The 24,197-nt window shown below is 34.8% G+C and overlaps 1 protein-coding gene across 4 annotated transcripts in view; it reads left to right on the top strand.

Moving 5' to 3' along the window:
• Window positions 1–22,576, top strand: part of LOC129253120 (neuropeptide CCHamide-2) — a 52,865-nt gene extending 30,289 nt beyond the window's left edge. For all 4 annotated transcript variants that reach the window (XM_054891376.1, XM_054891375.1, XM_054891378.1 and 1 more), the window contains exons 2-4: window positions 1,462–1,542; window positions 21,373–21,599; window positions 21,687–22,576. In XM_054891376.1, the coding sequence (XP_054747351.1) occupies window positions 1,467–1,542; window positions 21,373–21,599; window positions 21,687–21,788 (405 nt within the window). In that variant the 5' untranslated portion in view covers window positions 1,462–1,466 and the 3' untranslated portion in view covers window positions 21,789–22,576. The remainder of the gene's footprint in view (window positions 1–1,461; window positions 1,543–21,372; window positions 21,600–21,686) is intronic.
• The last annotated feature ends 1,621 nt before the right edge of the window (window positions 22,577–24,197 follow it).

Raw genomic sequence — 24,197 nt, 5'->3', positions numbered from 1 at the left:
AATAAATCTCATAATATGTTCGAGTTATTTGTTTTATTTCCCAAAGGATAATTGACGTACTCTATATGTACGTTCTCTATAAGAACGTAGGTTCGAATCTCCGTGAAACACCAAAATTAAGAAAAAGCTTTTTTTAATAGCGGTCGCCCCTCAGCAGGGAATGGCAAATCTCCGAATGTATTTCTGCCATGAAGAGCTCCTCATAAAAAATACTGCCGTTCGAAGTCAGCTTTAAACTGTAGGTCTCTCCATTTGTGGAACAACAACAAGACGCACGCCACGAATAGGAGGAGGAGCTCGGTCAAACACCCAAATAGGGTGTAAGCGCCAATTATCCATAAATATATATTTATGTAGACATGCTCTGCATCTTCAACTAGACCGTCGCAAAAGGTGCAGTACGGGTTGCTTCGTGCTTAAATCTATGCAGATAAAATTTAAAGCACCCATGTCTACTAAGTATTTGGGTCAGTTAGAAATCTATCTGTCCATGCTTTCGATTTATCCATTTGATCTTATTCGAAATCAATCGATACGTCCACCGTCCGTTCATGGAGTTCCTCCATTCCTCCTGCTACGTACGGTGGCCCGTTCAGTCTTTCGGTTAGTCAGGCCGCTCGATGTTTTTTTATTTCGTCGAATTTGAGTGCAGTCAGCTTAACCGCTAGCATACCCGCGAGGACCAACACAGCATCCTCCTACTGTGCGGAATGTGCAGCACACCCTGAGGACACATAACCAATATACCGACTTGATGCCATTCATGTATGAGCTGCAGATTGTTGCTTCGACAGCATATAGCAAGATAGACGATGCCCCACTGCTAAGTAGCTTCCTATATACATATGCATACATATGTATTTAAATAAATTTTAAAATAAGTATACAGAAGTTAAGATGTGATAAAAAAATTTGGCGGTACTTGGATATAAAAGCAGTGCCACTGATCTTATTTGGAACTGATTAGGTTTATGTAGCGGCGAACATTGGATTAAAAATGTGGCAAAAGAATTCGGTTGCACTTGTACACAACTCTCAATTATTTGTCAACAAATATTTATCTAAATTTTGTACTTTCTAATTAAAGTTTTCGACAGTTCTTGGGTATGGCTCAGAAAAGTTTAATAAAATAACGACAAGTTTTAAGCAGCTAGAAAACCGCATTGATTTTTAATAATTTATTTTTTTTTCGCTGCAAAATTTTAATAAAAAAATACCATTCTCGCAGTTATGCTCGCCATTGTACTTTTTAATTTACCCAAATGCAAACCCCTAATTATAGCGAAGCAAGATATACATATGTATATTACTTAGACCAATTTCAAAATTATGGGCACATACATGCAAGTGCTAACCTATTAAGGGGAGTAAAAATAGCACTCAAAATCAAAAATACTAAACAATACAAAAACAAAATGAAAAATAATGAACTAATTTACTTTTTCCTTTATTTAATTTTAGAGAAAATGAATTCTTCAGTATCTTTCCTGTTGGTGATGATCTGTGCGGTGGTTTTGGCAGCCCAACAAGGCCAAGCAAAGAGTAAGTAAACAATACGAGCCTAATAACTATTTACAGCTACACAACCAAACATACGCATCTACTCTCTACTTTATTGCTACTACAGTGAGTTTGAGTGTGATAGTGGCTATCCTTTCTTTTGTGCCAATTCACATAACCACTACTCACCACAACCCCCACAGTCCCAGAGCCAAAAGCGACAAAGAGGCAACTAAGCACCTGGGCTGTGAATTTAATAAATTTGATGCCTTCATACCGCTTCATGGTGTCCTATTTAAAACTCTTACCTCAATAAATAAAATTATATTTGTCCCAACAAAGAGTATAGTATCATAATTAGGCGAATTAATAAGTAAATACTCGAAATTTATTCACAATTTGTATGCCATCCGCCTTCAAGTGTCGTTCATTGCCTGCAAGATTGCAATTTAAGTGATAATCCAGCAGCAGCTTTTTGCTTGTGGGTCACGTTGTATGTGTGAGCATAAAATGTGGAGAATTGAAACAGTGCAGCTTCACCAGTAGGTAATCATGTGCTGGGCTGCAATGAATGAAAGTTACCATAAATGTATATGGAATTAAGTATGTAGAGCAAGAATGTTGAAACAAAACAAAACTATAAAAAGTAAGTATCTATATGTACATATAAATGTATGTACATAGTTTATAAGGAAAACAATAATGCAAAACAATTTAGTCAGTGCATAAAATGTTGCAAACAATTTTTCAAATGAGCAAAATAATATTTGCTTATCTTCAGAAATTCATTCGACAGTTTACAGGGCTAAAATAGGAAGCGAACGCGTTTAGTTCGTTTTTTTCTTTCTTTTTGCCATATGAGACACTTGAAATGAGCGCTTAGAAACTGTAAATAGCGCATATTCATATGTAGGGATGTAGAAATGCATGTTTACGAGGTATGCTATTTATGTTGTGGGAATAACCTAAAAAGGAAAACAAAGATTTACTATCGAAAATGTTTTTTTTTTTTGGTTTAAAAAATATTTTACATAACGAAAAATATATAATTTATAAAAACAGTACATATATAATAATCGGCCGCCATAGCCGAATGGGTTGGTGAGTGACTATCATTCGGAATTCAGAGAGAACGTAGGTTTGAATCTCGGAGAAAGAACGAAATGAAGAAATAGTTTTTTCTAATAGCGGTCGCCCCTCGGCAGGCAATGGCAAACCTCCGAGTGAATTTCTGTAATGAAAAGACGCACACCACAAATAGGAAGAGGAGGTCGGCGAAACACCCAAAACGGGTATACGCGCCAATGCGCCAATTATATATATTTATTATATATATATATGTATATAATTTGAAAATATGGCAATCAGCACTCCTCAAGGAATTAAGGACATAGTTGCGCTAAAAAGTTGCTTAATGGGTCGTACCTAAGTCTAACGGCATGCAAATATATTATACATATATTTTGGTTTATGCTGGAAATTTTTGTTCCCTGACTAGATCTAACGTGAAAATTCCAATTAATATAATGGATTGCATAAGCCGACAGCAAATTTATATCAGAAACTAAAAATGTTACCAGATTGTTTGATACCTGTATGGCATCGATTCGAAACTCTTTCTTTTATACAGTTAGAAAGCCGAAAAAAAACGAAATTTCCATTTTAAAAAATTTTACACATGTTATGTTATCTTTCAACTGTATTTTCGGGCTTAGTATTAGTAAGCGGCCGCCGTAGCCGAATAAGTTGGTGCGTGACTACCATTCGGAATTCACAGAAAGAACGTAGGTTCGCATCTCGGTGAACTACCAAAATTAAGAGAAACATTTTTCTAATAGCGGTCGCCCCTCCATTAAAAAGCTCCTCATAAAAATATCTGCCGTTCAGAGTCGGCTTGAAACTGTAGATCCCTCCATTTGTGTAACAACATCAAAAATACGAGGAGGAGCTCAGCCAAACACCCAAAACGGGTGTACGCGCTAATTATATATATATATATATATATATATTTGTAAAAATATTTATTTGGAAAGGAGCTACAGCTGATCTCCGGGACCTCCTCTCAAAAAATACTGTTTGCGGTGAACACTATATCTCTGAGCTGGATCCTCTGAAATTGAAAAATCAAACAGATTTCGTTAAAGTAATGTTAAATCTAGTAATTAATCGAAGGAGTAAGCAAAATAATTTTTTTTTGGTTTGGCGGTTTCTCAAAAAATATCGATTTTTGACCAAAATTTCGGCCTTAAATTGTTTATAAAAAAATGTATCGGTGAGAAAAAATCTTCGATTAATTACTAAAAAAATATATTTAGAAAGCTCGTGTTAAAACTTGAGACTAACACTGTGGTACAAAAAAAAAAGTTGCAAAAAAACTTTGGATCGGACATGGTGAGGGTTGTAGCTTATGAAAAACTGAAAATAATGGTATAGTTGAAATTTCCAATACACCCCCAAAATCTCATTTTATGGCCATAAAACCGTTTTTCAGTAGGTTGATATGAACAATCACTCCTAACTTCGCCAATTTCCATCCGATTTCGAATTTGCTTTTTTAGTTCGAAAGAACAAAAACAAGCCTTTTTGACAGTGTGTTAACATTTTTTCTGAAATGACAACTGACGAGACTGTAGACGGAAGTATTTGGAATTTTTTTATTTTTTCTCTATTTTTTCGACTTTGACATAATTTTTACGATATTATCCGATATTGAGGATTTTTTTTAGTACACTACTGTTATAGTAAATTTAATTTTGCGTCAAATGAGCTATATTTGACTGTAATTGAATTAAAATTAGTAGAGTTGTGCGAGTTTTAAGATTTTTTGTTTTTTTTTTTACTAATTTGGAATGTTGGTATAGCTTACGTTAAATGGGAATAAGGACGTGTTTTGATGCGTTATTATAGATACGTAATATTTATTGGAGTATATATGAATACATAAGAGTACACTGTACTGCATACAACAGAACTGGTTAGAACTTACGAAAATATCTGACATATTATAGCACATTTTTTTCAATAGAAATATGGAAAAGCTCCCAAGTGTGCCAAAGTTCACACTGTACATTGATTAACAAAAGAAGTTTGTTATTATAATTTAACCTTATTAAAACGTCAAAGTTTTATTGTTTGTTTCATTGAAATTCAAAAGATATAAATCAAAACGTTGCCAGAAAAGTCAAATTTCTCAATATTCTCCGATCATATGGCATCATCAGCCTTATCATAAACCAGATGATTGTTATTTTTGTAAAACGGACGTAAACGGTCATCATTATAAAACTCGAAAGCACATAAAGTATGCTGATGTTGCAACTGTTAAGAACCCCGTAGTCTTGGACGATATGATTGACTCAACTGCAGGTCATGAACTGAAGGAAGTTCAACTCATTGCTGATGATGATCAAACTGATAACAATAAACCTGATGATGAAGAGTACTTTCCGTCTGGTTCTAAGTTTTCAGAACGAGACATTGTATCAAATTCAGATTTTCAGGATCTTTCTCCTGATTTACATACTTCTATCGGGAAGGCAATCTGAAACGCTCGCTTCTCGATTTAAACAATGGAATTTAGTTGATGACGACTTCAGATGAATGATGATGATCGAATTTCTTACAGAGAAGTATTCAAAACTGATGAAGAAATGACAAATGTACCGTACCATACTAAACTCCAAAGGGCCGTTTCCAATGCATTTTTAAGTTTGGAACCAGTGCCGTTGTGTACTGCACCGTACCATACCGTACAGTGCTGCACTGCGCAATACTCCAATAAATATTATGCGTTTATAATGACACTTGTTATTATTTTCATGCTTCGAAACGCATACCAAATCTCGTAGTAAAAAAATGAAAAAATCTTAAAACCCACACAACTCTATTAATTTTAATTCAATTACAGTCAAATATAGCTCATTTGACGCAAAATTAAATTTACTATAACAGTAGTGTACTAAAAAAAATCCTCAATATCGGATAATATCGTAAAAATTATGTCAAAGTCGAAAAAATAGAGAAAAAATAAAAAAATTCCAAATACTTCCGTCTACAGTCTCGTCAGTTGTCATTTCAGAAAAAATGTTAACACACTGTCAAAAAGGCTTGTTTTTGTTCTTTCGAACTAAAAAAGCAAATTCGAAATCGGATGGAAATTGGCGAAGTTAGGAGTGATTGTTCATATCAACCTACTGAAAAACGGTTTTATGGCCATAAAATGAGATTTTGGGGGTGTATTGGAAATTTCAACTATACCATTATTTTCAGTTTTTCATAAGCTACAACCCTCACCATATCCGATCCAAAGTTTTTTTGCAACTTTTTTTTTTGTACCACTGTGTAATCGGTTTAGCCATTTTCGAGTACTTTGAAAACACCTTTTTGAGAAAAATACGTTTGAAGTTTGAAAAATACTGAGTCTAAGTCTGAAACGCCTTTTAAAACTTGCGTGTAACTTCACGCAAATATTCACCGGAACGATATTAAATTTTCTGTGTGTAATCTTAAATATATGTACATTAAAAAAAAATAAAAAAAATCGATTTTTTGAAAATTCTAACTGTTATACCTCGTGTAAGTGCTTGACAGTGCCTACAGATCCTTGAGTAAAAACACGCTCAACTGGTCGGTAAAAAATGCCCTCATCTGAAATTACCTTGTTCCAAAACGTTCTTTTCTGTTACATGGTTGTATAAAAAATGATTAAATTTCATAGAAAATCATGTCAAAAAGCCTAAAAAATGTCGCAAAAATTTAGATATTTCTCAACAAAAAAGTACCATTATAGCTAAATGATACAATACCTATATTAAAAACATTTGTTATTATGAATTTTTCAAGTCAAAGATATTATTTTGTTCGATTGGCATTGCTATGCGCTCAAGTAAAAATACCAAGCACTCACACCACCACACTCACCACACCACACACACACAAGTAGGTGCCTGTCAAAAACTAGGAAGAATAAGAATGTTTAAATATATTGTAGCAAGTCTTTAAATTGTATGAAAAATATTATATTAGCTTAGATGAAGCGGATACATATGTGCTCGTGGGGTTTTATACAATAAACGTATCTCGCAATATTGTTGTAAAGGACATTAAGCTTACTACGGCATAGACTAATACAATCGGCGTTCAGTTCACATCCATAAAATAACGTTGGTATTAAGGGGTCCCGTTGGTCTAGAGCTCGAAAATTTAGGGCATTCTGAAGATTTGTTTTTACAATAAAAAATAGGATTAATGATTTTAATTTAAAAAATGGCGCTGAAGTTGACCCTCCCGAAAAATTAGACCTGGAGGGAGAAATAAAAACAAATATTTAAATTAGCTATGTTCCGCTACTAGATTTTTTTCTTTTATTTTATAAAGGTTTACATAACAATAAAATTATTATATGTATAAACTGATAATAGTGCAGCGCTAGCATCGGAGGCTTTTGGCTGGAAAACTACAAAATGTACGCGGTTTTGAATTTGACACTCTAAAACCCCTTTTTTCAGTTTTTATTAAAAAAAAAACAAATAATTGAAATAATAATATGATTTTAATACCGGCGATAGCTATTGATGTTGGGAACAACATATTAAAATTTCAAGCGATTCGGTTAAATGGTTTTTTTTTTTGCCAACACCAGCAACAAAAAGTCGTTTCGAGATAAATGATTTAAAGTTTGAGGCACAGGAGCGCGCGGACCGCTCTCTACCTAGTTAATGGGCTGTAGAAGCTATAATATTACGAATTTCCGTATGAAAATTTCACAGTATATTTCAGATTTCAGACTCGATGAAACGAAAAAAGCGACACTCTTGGCTACGAAGCGTTATATTATATGTTGATATAAACGTAGCGACAAACTAAATAACTTTTAGGCCAGCGCCGACAGCATGCAAAATCCTTGGTTCGAATCACAAGAAAAAAAATTTTTTTATACAGTTATTTTATTTTATTTTATGATATGTTTATGAGGAGCTTTTTTCATGGCAGAAATACACTCGGTGTTTTGCCATTGCCTGCTGAGGGGTGAGCGCTATTAGAAAAATAGTTTTCCTTAATTTTGGTGTTTTCACCGAGATTCAAACTGACGTTCTCTCTGTGAATTCTGAATAGTAGTCACGCACCAACCCATTCGGCTACGGCGTTCGTTTAATTTTACTGATGCAAAAATGAGGAAAAATATATGAATAAAGTTTGCTTACTGTTTACACATTTTCCAAAGGTGACGGAGAACCAAAAAAAAAAGTCGATTTTCAAACAAATACGAGTGCATATGTGTAATTGTGTTAGAGTTTCGGTCACGCCCCAGCAAAACCTGCGTGCATATGTGTTTGTAACATTCAAAAAAATGTAATTGTGTTAGAGTTTCGGTCACGCAGGTTTTGCTGGGGACGCTCATAATAGCAATCGCGTGTGTATTTTTATATTCGTAAATATTTTCATTTTTAAATATTTACCGCAATTATGCCGAAAAATAATGCAGAAAAGTGTCGTGAATATCGACAGAAAAAAAAATCAATAAATAGCATCACGGAGTTCATTCACGAAAATTTAATAAAGTATACACCAGAAGTATCGCGGATATTTAGAAAAGATTACAATAAAGTTCCAATGATTTTAAGTGACGTATCATTTGTTGACATTGAAAACATTGAGGATAAATAATAATAAAATGAAGAAAATAAAATATGAACTTTATAGCAATATTATAAGGAACCTATAATTATTCCGCTCCTAATGCTGCTTTCGTCTCATTCTCTCTCAGTTTGTTTTACGGAAGGTTTCACTTCTATCGCGTCTAACCGTTAGACTGGTATTTTTTTTTTAATTATAGACCACCGGGTCCCCTTAAGAACGTTTTTGCTAACAGCAGTCAAATTTTCACTGAGGTAAAGTGCTGAGTAGTCCATAATGGTCGTAGCGGGCCATAGACTTTGCCTATTGCACTATAGATGTGGTTTTCCAAGTCTGAGTTCTATTAAAAGTTATTCTTTGGTTCCTTGCAGTATCCACAAATTTTATAACAGAACTGTCAAGTTTCACTTAATAAAGTTTTCACTTTTTATAAAGAATGATACACTGTAATTTGTTTGGATTTAAGAACAACCCATCATCGCAGGCGCTTTTGAATCAAGGAAATCTTTATTTTGACCTTTACACGCTCCATTGCTTGTCTGTTTTGAATACTGCAGCTGTATAGTTCACAAGAGTCAAATATTATTGCCGTATGGCTTGAACTGAAAAAAAATTATAGGAATTTATATATGTATGTATGTACATATGTATAATTAAGAATGAAAAATAAAAATAGATGCTGTTTTTTCAGCAAGAAAATGTCAAAAGTAAAGAATATTGGGATTCGAGGATGCGTCGGGGACAATAAGTTTTCAACTTCCCAAGTCAGGAGAGGGATATAATTGAACTGAAACTGAATTCTGATCTCTTTAGCTTGTGATATTTTCCACAATTTTTTTTCTAAGCTGTTAAAAACTAAAAGTTATCTTTGTTATTTTATAAAATGATTATATTTTTCGCCTCCATCATTTTTGTCTTTCAATGTTTGATAATTTGCATCGTGAAGGTTTTGTTGGCTTGACGATTGATTTTGGAGGACCTTCGCATTGTCTGGTCATGATAAATTACAATCACGATTAAATTCTCTGTACCACCGGTGAGCGAAAACTTTTAATCTTGCTTCATAAAAAATGCGCGTCCATCCAAGGTTGTATTATAAAAACAGTTGTTTCAAATGCTAACGAATCGGTATTATTCTCTAAAATTTGCTTTCTCGATAATCTTGGATTATAAAATAATAGTCACAATAATAAATACAACGATTTCGTTAGTTTGGCCATTTGTTATTTGGCATTTAAGCACATGTGTTTTGCTCTGAACGAGCTTTTTGACTTATCTTCGTTAGTTTGGTAACGCTTTTTGCCAACCGCTTCTTCTTCTTAATTGGCGCGATAACCGTTTACGCAATTTTGGCCGAGTTTAACAAAGCCCGCCAGTCGTTTCTTTCTCGCGCTAACCGGCGCCAATTGGACACACCAAGGGAAGCCAAGTCCTTCTCCACCTGATCTTTCCAACGCAGAGGAGGCGTTCCTCTTCCTCTGCTACCACCAGCTGGTACCGCATCGAATACTTTCAGAGCCGGAGCGTTTGTATCTATTCGGACGACATGACCCAGCCAAAGTAGCCGCTGGATCTTTATTCGCTGCGCTATGTCTATGTCGTCGTAAAGCTCATACAGCTCATTGTTCCATCGTCTGCGATATTCGCCGTTGCCAACGTGGAAAAGTCCAAAAATCTTACACAGAATCTTTCTCTCAAACACTCCAAGCGTCGCTTCATCGAATGTTGTCATCGTCCAAGCTTCTGCGCCATACGTTAGGACGGGCATGATGAGAGCCTTGTAGAGTGTTAGTTTTGTTCATCGATAGAGGGCTTTACTACTCAATTGCAGTAGCACTTGTTGGCAAGAGAGATTCTACGTTGGATTTCAAGGCTGACATTGTTATCGGTGTTAATGCTAGTTCCTAAGTATATGAAGTCCTTTACAACCTCGAAATTATAACTGTCAACAATGACGTGGGTGCCGATTCGTGAGTGCGCCGACTGTTTGTTTGAAGACAGGAGGTACTTCGTTTTGTCCTCATTCACCACCAGACCCATTCGCTTTGCCTCTTTATCCAGTTTGGAGAAGGCAGAACTAACAGCGCGGTTGTTAAGGCCGATGATGTCAATATCATCGGCATACGCTAATAATTGTACGCTCTTATAAAATATAGTGCCTGAGTGATTAAGTTCTGCGGCTCGTACGATGCTATCCAACATCAGGTTAAGGAAGTCACACAACAGCGAGTCACCCTGTCTGAAACCTCGTTTGGTATCAAACGGCTCGGAGAGGTCCTTCCCAATTCTGACGGCGCTGCTGGGGTTGAGCAACGTCATCTTGCAAAGCCGTATTAGTTTTGTGGGATACCAAATTCAGACATCGCGGCATACAGATAACTCCTTTTCGTACTGTCGAATGCAGCTTTGAAATCGACGAAAAGATGGTGTGTCGATTCTCCTTTCCTTGGGTCTTTTCCAAGATTTGGCGCATTGTAAATATTTGGTCGATGGTAGACTTTCCAGGTCTGAAGCCACACTGATAAGGTCCAATCAGTTGGTTGACGGTGGGCTTCAGCCTTTTACACAATACGCTCGCTAGAACCTTATAGGCGATATTTAGAAGCCTAATCCCGCGGTAATTGGCACAGATTGCAGGATCGCCCTTCTTATGGATTGGGCAGAGCATGCCCTTTACCCCTGAATCCATCGTAGCACGATTTTCGTGTATTCTACAAAAAAGGTATCACTGAGTTCTAATCGCCATATATGTATGTACATATGTATATAGTTGGCGCTTATACCTTTAATGAGTTTTTGGCCAAGCTCCTTCTGCGATTTTTGGAGTGCGTCTTGATGTTGTGCCACCAATGAAGGGACCTTCAGTTTTGAGCCTACTCCAAACGGGTATGATTTTTTGTGAGGAGGTTTGCAGTTTCCTGCGGAGGGGTGTCCGCTATTACAAAACCTTTTTCTATCAATTGTTGTTTTATGCTCGGATATTCGAACCTGTATTCTTCCGAATGGTAGTCCCGTACCAATCCATTCGGCTAAGACGGCTGTTAAGGTTACTCGAGTGAAAATTCCAGTATCTGGACCATTTTTTTAATAAACTTTGGTTACGTGTTTTCGTTGTCACAGAAAAGATTCAATGTAAAATTCAAAAGGAGTAACCACTTTTGTTCTACCCATATTACAAATGCGGTAAATTATTAAAATGTTAGTATTATATTTATAGTATCGCATTAATTTACAACGACCTCATAACATTTCAGCTCTCCTATTTTAGCACATCAGACATATGAATAAACACTAACCAAAAATTTTAAACAAATCTGTAATTTAAAGCATATAATATCATATACTCTAGCAACGAAGAATTTTCCTTATGAATCCATTTCCAAAGGTTAAAAGCATCTCTCAACGTTTTCAGCTGCATTTGAAGTACCCTTCACTTTTGACGTTTTTTTTCGCTCAAAAATATTTTTAACCCCACTGCCAATAGGATTCATTGTACCCATAAGAAAAGCCAATTCGTCGGACCCGACGTAAAAAATATAAAGAATTTCTAGATGTGGCAACTCGTATTTTCTGGAAAAACCTTTCTTGTCATCTGTCATTCATGTTTTTTGTTTTTTTGTCTCATTCACTCGATATTGTTGCCAGTTGTTTCGCGAATATTCGTGATTTGTCGCGCTACATTTAAATTACTTTATGTGGTAAGTGCCTTCAATTCACCACTTCTCCGTTCGGTATGTTTTGGTTTTGCTCGCGAGACGATAAATTTGCATGTGAAAGCAACAACAAAGTTTTCGAGCAAGATTCTCTACTAGTGAGTATGGTTATAACTCATAAGACTAGTATAGTGGTGGCAAACTATCGATGGCACTATCGATAGTATCGATGGGGTACCACTATCGTTACTATCGATGGTCCTTAACTATCGAAAAAATACTATCGAAGTTTTTTACTTTATCCAGCTGTGAAAATTTACCATCACTATTCTTTGTTTGGCGCGTTAGTTATTTTCACTTTTACTTGTTTACTTATTTTTGCTTAAAGAAATTTTCAAAATGGACAAGTTTATAACAATAAACGGAAAAGGTAATAATCTATTTGGTGAAAATATATCTATTAAGCCGTGTGAAGATTGATTTTATTACTTTTAATAGGAGCAAAAGAAAATGCAGTCGAATGCGTGTGTTCTTCGGAAAGCGAAGAAGAACGTGGTGGCAAAAAAGCACGTATTAAAATATCTTCAGTGAGTGAATTCTTAATTCTTATATAACACATTTAACTATTTTATATTTGCAAATGTATGGAAATATTTTAATAAGACGGATGACAAAAAACTGGCAAAATGTGTTAAATGTGCTCGTGAGTACAAGACTAGTGGCAACACTACAAATTTAAGAGACCACTTAAAAAGGATGCATCCAAATATTGAAAAAGACGAAGATGAGTTTTCAACAACTTCGTCAAGCTGTCGCACAAGTTCTCGGTCAGTGAGTTCTTTTTTTAAAAGGGCTATAGAATATGATAGCTCTTCTCAAAGAAAAGCTGACATTGACGTTGCACTAGCAAGTTTGATTGGTGAAGGAATGCAACCATTTAATCTAGTTGAGGATACTAGTTTCCGCAACTTCGTCAAAGTCTTGGATCCCAGATATGTGTTGCCGTCCAAAAATACATTGAAAAATGTTTTTGTGAAGAATATGTATGACGAAAAAAAAATCAAACTTCAAGAACATTTGAATGCAGTTGAGCATGTGGCAATCACTACGGATCTTTGGACGTCTGCCGCAAATGAAGCATTTATAACATTGACATGTCATTTTATCGAAGAATCGTTTGTGTTGAAGAATGCTGTACTGCAAACAAAAAAATTAAATGACGTTTTGAACCACAATGCACAAAACATTGCAAATACAGTTTCTGATGTGCTGAAAAAGTGGAACATTTTTAATAAGGTTATCTGCATCGTTACTGACAACGCAAAATCAATGTTAAACGCATGTGATATATTGAAAATTGCACACTTACCTTGCGTTGCACATACTTTAAATCTCGCTGTGCACGACGCTTTGATGCTGAAGGCGGAGGATGGATATTTGAAGCCTATTATAACAAAATGTAAAAATATTGTACACTTTTTCAAATGCAGTTCTATTGCGACTGAAAAATTGAAAGAAGCGCAAAATACACCAACACCATTGAAATTGATTCAGGATATGCCCACAAGATGGAACAGCACATATAATATGCTAGAGAGATTGTTAACTTTACACGATGCTGCCGCTATTGTTCTTTTAGCTATAGGTAAAGCTCCTCCACCTCTTTCTGCTGATGAAAAAAATTGTGTACGCGAAATAGAAAATCTGCTTCGTCCTTTCAATGAAGCTACAAAAACTTGCTGTGGGAACAATGTCACCTTGTCTTTGATAATACCCATTGTGTATGGTCTGTATCAAAGGATGTATGAAATTAAATGCCAAATAGAAACAATTGAAGCCATAACTCTATGCGAAAACTTAATTGAAGGACTGAGAAAGCGAATGTTTCAATATGAAACACGAACTGCTCCACGATTGGGGTCACTTCTCGACCCTCGGTTCAAGCGTGAAGGATTTATTTCTAGCAGCAACGCAGAACAAGCAACCATTCGCTTAGATAATGAAGTTATGAGTCTTCTCGAAAATGAACCGCCATCTTCAACTAATAATGCACCACCAAAAAGTGTTTCTCTTTTCGCATTTATAGAGAAGAAAAATGCGGAGCAAATAAAGTCGAAGAAAGCGGATGCCATCATTCTCAGGCGTCAATATTTAGAAAGAGAAAATACGGCAGAAGATTCAAATCCTTTAGATTTTTGGAAGGTAAACTAAAATTATGAATTTAAAAAAAAATAATATGTATAATGAATTTTTTTTATTTGTAGGTAATTGAAAATGATTTTTTTCCTTTAAAGAAGTTGGCTTCAAAATACTTATGTATACCGGCCACATCAACTGAATCGGAAAGAGTTTTCAGTAAGGCCGGTTTAGTTATAACTGAAAAAAGAAGCCGCATAAAAGAAAAAAATGCAGATATGCTAATTTTTTTAAATAAAAATACTTGGATTAATTAAATTTTTGTAAATGTTTTTTTCTGTACTCTACATTTAATTTTTATTGAACGCAATCGATACTATTGAAAGTCTAACACTATCGGCACTATCGATGGTGAAAAAAAATACTATCGTTCACTATCGATAGTGACTAAAATACTATCGCCCACTATCGATGGTGCCGACTATCGATAGTTTGCCACCACTAGACTAGTAAAACTCACTATTTTCAATGCTGGCAGATCTCTCTTCTGATATTAGGCAAGTTTCATTAGGCCGCGTTCATATAAACCAGTTTTTGCCGCTTCAACTTTGCGAATTTCTTTTTAGAGTTGTCCGTCGTGTTCACACACAGCAATTCCGTTGGTTGCAATTGAGAAGAACAAGAACACAAAGGATGTTATAAAGCAAGAGCATTACATGTAATGAGCTGAAGTAACAAATGTTTTCCAGTGTAAGCGCGGTCTTACTAATACTCATTAAGAGCTTCCACATAAATATAATTTTTGGCAGCTCTTTTCCCGTGCGAATCGAAGACGCCTATAGTAACAGCAAACTACTTGGGGGAAAAAGAAATTGTCATTTCAAGCCATTATATGGTTAACCAACCTCGGATTTATGAGTTTCAAAGGTAATATTAAGCAGACATAAGAAAAATGATAGTTACTCTAAGTGTACAAACTGGTAGATTAATTATCGTAATCGAGTTACCTTTTCGAAACCATCAGCGTCTCCAAAAACATTTTTAACACCGCTTCACTAAAGAATCTCTAACTTTAATAACAAATGTATGATTTACCTGCCAAGCCTAAAGTGTCTCGATGTCAAAATATAAATGACAGCCCTCGTATGTTGGTGAAATTGCGAAATGCAATAAAACTAAATGCAATTTTCCTGGTGCGTTCACATTGTATTTAGTAGGCAATGTCACAAAGCCAACATTTACTGCAAGGAAATCGTTGGCACCTACAATACTGGCATTGCAAGTTGTATTCTATTTGTTTACCGGCATCATTTTGACGGGTATTGTTTTCCGCTGGAAATGTCGATAGCCCATTTTATGGCTAAATGGTATACATTCTTACTATTTACATATCATTTAAACTACGCCTATGGATTGTAACAATTTCCTATGTTTTAACGCTTGCATGCCATGTACTCGTTGTTATTTATTTCCCTGTACCTTCGAGCATACATGCATACATACATATACTCAACACACATATATATTCGTATATGACTGCATTTAAAACTCTATTGTTCTATTTACGCTCACTCCAACTCGCAAAAAATTGCATTTCTTAAGTATTTTCGAATTTTCATACATATAAACGTTCTAAACTTTCTTTTTATAGATTTACATTTTTTTCTTACTTTCATTATTATTACTAGGCTTTTTTTCAAACTATTCCTCATCACTTCATACAATTCAATTAAGTTTCGTTATATAAAATGTTTGTTTCAAAAATAAAAATGTAAAAATAAATCCAAAATAAAAATATTTGTTTTCGGTCTATTTAATGTGGCCTTTGCTGGGCAGCGCGGCATGAGGGAGATAAGAGTAAACGTTTTTTTTTTATTCTAACAAGTATTGTTTATTTCCTTTTTAGCATTCATAGATTGAGTGAACGTAAACATATAATTACTTAGGTGTATATGTATACATGTATGTATGCGCAAACAAAACGAAATCATCAAAGCACTGGAGTCACCCTCACCTCAATCATAAAGTACGAACTCATGATAAGGATTCAAAACAATATGCAGAGACAGCGACGACTCAGCAACGCAAGAGGTTTTAACAAATTTCTTAAAAAAATGGACCGGCAACAACATTTTCGTAGATATGATTGCCTACATGAAATGGTGAAGAAAATGGATTAAAAACATTAACTACGGATGCATGAGCTAGTTTTCGATTAATACACCCCCACAGCTCCAGCCAATCTCATATTATAACTTTAGGTCATAGCTGCATATGGATGTACATATGTAAATCGTTTTACTAGCACATTTTCATATTCCCATTGAAACCATTTTGCCAGGAAGTCAATGTATTTCGATTATTTGAACTTGGAACGTATAAATGTCGTAGAAGCAACGACAGTCATGCATGAAATGTGCGCATTATATACATATGTACATAGCATACATGCACGCATAGAGATGGGTAGTATACAGTATTTAATAAAAGTTAAAGTACAAATAGTCGAACACTGTGGCCCCTATTATGAGTTGGATTCGATATTCGCTGGTTGTCGAAGAAAATCGAATGTCAATTTAGTATTATGAGCGGTGCAGCCCTGTCGAAATTTTCGTTGTATACCGAATTTAGAATCGAATACATTTTTGCTTTCGATTGTGTACCGTATTGTGGGAAAATTAGTTAAAATGTATGTTGTTTGCGATTATTTATCGTTTTATAGTAACCAAATAATAAACATATACTAATTTTGTTAATTTTATGCAGGTCGAAAGTCGTGAGTACCAAACAGCAATTGGAAGGGCTGGTTGCATTAACGGAAGAGAATCCACAATTCGCAAAAGGGATTTGCACCAAAGTTCAAAAATTTGTGTTGCTTTTTTTGCAGAATAATAGAGAGCTCTTGCCTGCAACAAACATCTAAATCGGTTTTTCAAGACTCCAATTGTTCTCTCAATGATACTTCTCGCATTAGCATGTTATTTGTTGTATGTCCTTTGTGGATACCCTTCCTCAGAGTTTCTGAACGGCGTAATTAAACATAGTTTTAGAGCGTATCCAGAATCATTATTCGCATTGAGATGAATCGTCGAACCACAACTCCGTTGAACTCATTTTCACAAAAAATACTTTTTTTAACATTTAAAAATGTTAGCAAAGAATTTCAATACAATCGCTTTTTCTTTTATTTTGATTTGCTGTATCAGCTGAGAAAAAATTATCTATGCGTCGATCGCAATTCACAATAGTCTTATTCTTCAGCGAATGAGCACCATAATACCAAATGAAAATTCGTTCGATCAGCACTTTCAACTACAGTTGAAGATCGAATATTGCTCGTGTTGTAAATTATAACAATTTAATCGTATATTTTTTTTTAATACTCATCACTTTTCTGTATGTTGATACACAAGAAACGCATTTTTTTCTATTATGTAGTACCCCATGCAGTGTTAACAGAACGGAGAATATTTAACGCAAAGGGAAGTACGCGGAAAATGGTTTTAAAACATATTACAGATTCCCCTCGTCAATAAATATAGCATCCGAGTTAGTCTGTTAATTTAAGATTTAAGTCTTACGTAGATAGAGGCAAAACCTGTGGTCTGCTCCTAGAAAGATTGGCTTCACCTCAACTCAGCGAGCGCTTGATCAGTTCGCAAACCCAAGCAAATGGGTAGATCGGGGGCGCTAGAGCGCTCTAAGGCTAACAAAGCCGTAGCTCTCGAATTTTGTGCGCATGCTTACCGGTGAGACTTGGTATTGCTACAAGTGCTTTCTGCAGAAGCTATCTGGAGGATGAAGTGAAATCATCTCAGCACCTTCTCCTCGGCTATCCTACACTCTGCGGGCCAAGAAACACCTGCGGATATAGCGGGTTCAAATATCAAACACCAGTAGCTTGAAGCGGATAACGCAATTGTAGTGAGGCACCGCTTGGTCATAATCCTCCTCTAATCCAAATCCCCGTGTTCCTTTTTCCCTTGTTCGGTTGTTCTTCCTCTGTTTTTTTTTTCTGCATGGTATCGCAATGGATGAATTTTATTACTTGTCGAAGTGGGCTCTTACATGAGCAGCCAGGTAAAGACAGAGCATTTGGATTTTGAAATTGTTAATCATATTACTTTGAAAAATTAAAAATTTATTCATAATGAAATATATTCGATATAGGGCTGGAATATAAACCACTTAGAAATAATATATTTTTTTAACATAGCAATGGCAAATGTGCATTATAGTTTTGATCGCGCGATTTTTTTTATGGAATCACTATATTTACAAAAATTAAGAAATGTATAGGAAAAGATCTGTTTTAGGTACTTCAGTACCAAAAAATAATGAAAAATTACAAAAAAAATAAATTTAAAATAGATTTAAAAAAAAGTGTTGTTATATTGAAAGGTAGAAAATGCAGACAAAAAGGGAAAGCAAAATCCAAATTGAGCAACTTTACCTCCAATTACGTTTCTCTCATTCAAAGACGACTTAGAAACGCACCTGTGAAAATAAATATCTAAAGGATTTTTCAATAAGGGCGGGTAGATATTGAAATGGAATAAAATGGCGTTTGCTGTGTGGCACGTAGCGCCGTCCTGCTGGAACCACATGTCGTCTAGGTCCATGTGGTTCAATATGGGCCATAAGAAATTGGAAGGGCCACCACGTCTACCGAAAAATGGGCGCAATGCGCGCAACGTTTGCGTTAATGAACACTCATTTTGATAATAAAGTTTTATCATTTGAACGTGCTGTTCAATCGTGTAACTTGCCATGATGATTTGACATAAGCCACTGAATAATAAACAAAAGATTTGACAGATGTCACCAAAACAAAATGGCTGCCACAGGGCGCCTAAATCGACCCGCGCCAATTGAAAAGCCCTTTATAACACGGTGCTACAGTGAATCAGAACTTTTGAAGTGACATGATGAGCACTGTAGATCTAGCCGAGAACGACGCCGAACGTGTTCAAAAAATTTTTAGCACCCTCAAATTTTTTATTTATCGTTAAAAACCGATTTTAGGTGTTTTCCGACACTTAAAAACTCGTAGCTCGTCTACATTTTATCCGATTTCCAATCTTGAAACAGTTTTGTTTAGGTAAATGTTAGTCCAAATAGCCACTGATTTTTCAACACAAAACTTAAATTATAGTCAATTTTTCCAATTTTTGCAAGTTTAACGAGATGTTGTCGATAATATTGAAATGAAAGGTTTATTTATTAGTAGGACTATTCCGAATGTAAAAAGCATTTAATTTCAAAAATCGGTCAAAATATGTCGAAGTAACAGCTTTTTTTTTATAAAATAAAAAAATCAGTAAACTGAAAGTTTTATTCACTACTTTCATATTTGCAAATTTAATGCGGTTCTCCGTTATTATTCGCGAAATACGTGTATAATTAAGTATATTTACTCAAAATTGATAAGAAATGTTCCAAGTGAAGAACATTCTCGAGTTGAACAGAGACCATAGAAGAATATTATAACGCCAAAAAAAAAAATAATGCAAAAAGTAACGCAATTTGCTGACTTACCCGGGCGTAGTATTACCTAACAAAACCTCACCTAACCTAACGTTATATCCTTCAACCACGGCCTTAATTTTTGCGAATTCCAAACGATCCTTTTTGTCAACAAACATTCCGCAGATGTAACAAAAATGATTACGCTTATCACACATTCTGATTTATGTTTACTTAATACGCTTAGGTAAGGTAAGGTTAGGTTAGGTTAGGTTAGATGCACTTATGCTAAGTTTTAATAGGTCTTGATCATTCAAGAGTGATGATTTTTCACACTCATTAAATTGTACATGCTTACCAGCAAATTGCAAACGGTTCTGCTGTGTCATGTTTCGGTTGGTCAGTTTGGATTAGGTAAGCTTGGTTTATAATGAGTTTGGATATGTTAAATGTATTCATAGTTATGTAAACTTATTGCTGTCTTTCAAATTTAGCCACAATGAGCAGTAAAGCACTATCGGTCATGTGGTACTCTCTCGCAGTCTCGGTTCAGCTGGATTTTTAAAAATGTAGAAAAAGACTTAAAAGTCCTAACTTTTACAGTTTTCAATGTATGAGGATGAAAAATAGCTTATTTCGAGCACATTTTATTGGAGTTGTATATATTTGTGGTGCCCGTTGGGGAAACATTGACACACATCATCAACATCACATTGAAAAAACGTGGAAAAATTGCACAAATCAGAGCTTGTTATTGAAAATTTCTTTTGAACGTCAATCGTTCAATCTTAGAATTATATACATTCATAACGCACATACACTCCCCTTCCCAAGACCATATTTAAAATAAAAAATCGGTTGAAAAATGGGTTAGTTATGTATTTTTACTTCATCAAAAACACCATAAATCGGTTTTTAACAATAAATAAAAAATTTGAGGGTGTTTTGAACTTTCTAAAAACAGTTTTGTATTGTACTGGTCTTGACCTAAAACGTGCACTATATCACTTGAAGAGTTCTTTCGATTTTTTTTACTTTGTAGCACCGTGTAATCAACTGCAGACGACAGACTTTAATTTTCCAATAAAGTTTTGTATATTTAAAAATTTAGAAACACAGACCCTGTCATTGTACCAAAATAAAACGACTTTTTCATACACACATTACAATATATAAATACAAGATGGTGCAAAATTAATCAACTAATTTTGTTTTTGCATAACTTCTTTACTAAATAAGAAAAATGATTTTGAGTGATGGATACCTAAATTCTGACCTTTGTGCGTTCCATTGCTCGTCTGTTTGTATACTGTAGCTGTCTAGTTCACAAGTGTCAACTATGATTTACGTACGTCCCCGTTTTCAAAAATTATAAATCTTCCGACAGAGTGACTAATTTTGTGCCACCCTGTATTTACAAAAAGATAATCGCTACCGCGCGTACTGGAGGGTATAGGTAGGTGAAATGGCTGAAGTGCTATTCTGGCAATCCCCAAGTAGCACTAAAGCACCGTTTTGATACCATTCTCATTACATTAAAACAATCCGTAATTACTGAATATTATTTAATTTCCAAATTAGGTCTTGATTGATATCCATTGAATGGCCAACATACACTCGTACAATACCTCTTTCGCTAAGTTGTTTTTGGCTTTTTTCGATTAGGGGCCTTCCGAATTTTCGAGTAATGATAAGGAACATACATAAGAAATTTAATCAAATAAACCTCTAAAAGCTCATAGGAGTAATCGACTATACGCATACAAACATTCATATGCCAGTTCATCTCTAAGTTCCTACTGAAACTCTAACGACTCAGAAATTTCAATATATACCATATCATGCTTGTTCAATGCTGTAATGTGAATAAAAATGCTAAATGTGCATATGTATTATGTATACTAAGTTTTGTAAACTTTCTCACCATCTATCAACTAATTGCAAACCCATACCTACAAATGTACTTTCGTATCCCTTACAGAAGGCTGCAACGCTTATGGGCATGCTTGTTACGGTGGACATGGTAAACGCTCACTGGGCTCTTTAACAGATGAGATGCGTGTAAATAATGCATTCAGAAACGAGAGAGAGGAATTACATCCAGACGAACTACTACAAGTGATGCCCAATGAAGCGACCGGACTATTGCCAGAAGGGGAAATTGAAACGTTTCCAAGATATCGACTCATCAAAATTATGAAGTCATTGGTAGGTTTTACAAACAAATATTCCATGTAAAATTTTCTACATGCGAGTATGTACGTGTGCTAATTACATTTTTCATTTTCACTGCAGTTGAGCGGACACCTGAAACGGCCTGTTGAGCAACCCAACGAAATCGACTACCCCATATCAGCCGAGGCATTTAGCCGGGACAACAGTAACGTCTTCAATTAAGATACCAAACATATTGAACCACCCCCCAATAAACCATCCAAATTGTTAAATATATCGAAACCAGTTATGAATGAAGAAAAAGAGTCTTACCTCGTCACGATTGCCATATAAAATACAAATAAAAAATAATTTGCATTTGGCTTAAATATAAGTATCTAAAACAAAGCATTCCACATAAATATTTGTATAAATTTATGTTCCAAAAATTCAACCAAACATTTAACCACTTTTTCGAAGGTAATATAATAATTTAAATAAAGTTGTCAACAAAGATAGCAAATACTTGCAAGAAAAAGATCAATTAAATATCTTCAAATCTAGTTTCTCTATGATAAGGGTCTAGAAGCGAGATGTGTGCTTATATGAACACATATATACATACATACAGTCATCTTCATCGAGGTCCAACTGAAATTTTAAGGGCTGGAAAGTTTCAGTATAAACCATATCAAAGACATACACATTTTATTTATATACATACAAGTATGTATGTAGTATACACACAAACACCTACTATTTACACGTATTGTTTACATTAATTTCTAGTAAAAAGTCCAAATGCTATCTGTAACTATTCGACGTGAAATAAGTGTATGTATGTACTGAGAAGATTAGAATATAAAATGCTACATACATATTTACATTTAGAATAAAGGGGTTGAAATTGTAACAAAACTCTGCAATCCTATGTTCCAAAAAAAAAAAATGAAGAAAAGCAAAGACTATATCATTATTTACTAAGTATGAGTATATATGTAAATGTTAATAAATTATTTTAAAGCTTGAAACTATTACAAAGGTTTCTATTTAGAATGCACAATGAGTGGAGTAGTTACGTTCAGAAAGAAATTCAATCTTCAATCCCAGTCATTACCTTACCAATTCTTGCTAATGGAGCTATCAAATAGTGGCAAGAAACAAGGAACCAATTCTTATAAAACTATTTTTTTATCAATTCTTTTATAAATTTACACGGAATTCTAGCAGCTAAGTATCATTATGAACACTGAGTATCATAGTTATAAAAACTCACAAAGGGACTTTTATATAAACATTCATCGTGTTTCTCATTCACGCGATTTTTATAAGTATTAAGGGGTAACACCACTGTAGAAATTTCAAAAAATAATTTTTTTTTTATAAGCTTAAACAATTCTTTGAACCTTTTAAAATACAGAACAAAAAGATTTATTATTATTTATTATACGTTACCGAAGTTTATTTCATAAATATTTTAAGCTTTTAACCAAGCGTTAGTGACTGCTACTTAACGACTTCTCCAAATTTCCAAACTTTAAACGCGTTTTTCTCAAAACACGTTTTCTGAAATTGGCACGCAGCATAACTCAAACAATTTTAAATATTTTTAATCAGGTTTTTCACTACGTATGTATAATAACCTTCTTAAAAGAAGAGCGTAGGGGATTTTCGATAGATTAATTTAAACGATTGTTATAATTATGTAAGTGCCGTTTTTTTAGTCCGAAATAGAGTTTTTTCCTTCAAATGCTTGCTAATTCCACAAAAATAAATATTTTTTAAATCCCCTACGTGTTTCTCTAGCTATTCTTATCTAGATTAAGAAAAAAAATTTCCTTGTTCCAGATTAAAATTTGCACCCTCTGTGCTGCGTGCCGCGGAGCTCCTTCAAGAAAAACCACATTACAAAAATGTCTCCAATGCCGCCATTTTGTAAAATTTTTCGATCAAACTTTGTAGTTTTGTATTTTAGTATATAAGTAATAACTTCCCAAATCAGAGTGATTGTTTTCCCTTTCTTTCTATACAAAAAAATTCTTTAAAAATCGTGTTTATTTTACGCGTGTAGAGTGGTGTTACCCCTTAAGTAGATAATAGCGTTTGGGAATTACGGGTAATAAAGCTCAGTTGGCATCGCTAATGGATTAAGCTGGATATCCTCCGAAAAATAAGCAAATGAATAAGAGTATATGACACATTTCATCAATCACATCGTTACAACGAAGGATTCGCAGATTGCTTCTGGACAGACAATAATCACACTTCACACTTCTATATTGCAGCTCTGGATATGCCGTTTGAGCATACAATAACAAAAGTTCACTTCCTCTACACTGCACGTATAGCCATGTATACACAACAGCAAGTAGATGATTACCTCTTGAGTATTCTAAGTCGCTATGGCTGCTCGTCAAAGCATATCTTCATCGATTTGCGAAGACGCAGAAAATGTGCTTTTTGTATGTCTCCACTTCAAAAGTCTAAAGGCTAAACTGGAAGAAAGCTTCAGCTGTAGCGCCACGCTCGAAAATTTAGTGTCACTGATGCTTAAAAGTCAAGGTGCGTGGAACGAGGTAATGCCAAAATGATGCAGCAACTCCGATACAACAAGCAGACAAGGCGTAGACGCGAACGTCAAGGACGTGCATA

The sequence above is a fragment of the Anastrepha obliqua genome, chromosome 1, assembly GCF_027943255.1.
Source record: "Anastrepha obliqua isolate idAnaObli1 chromosome 1, idAnaObli1_1.0, whole genome shotgun sequence".
Lineage (NCBI taxonomy): Eukaryota > Metazoa > Arthropoda > Insecta > Diptera > Tephritidae > Anastrepha > Anastrepha obliqua.
The sequence above is the reverse complement of the archived record's forward strand: the minus strand, read 5'-3'. Positions and strand labels throughout refer to the sequence as shown.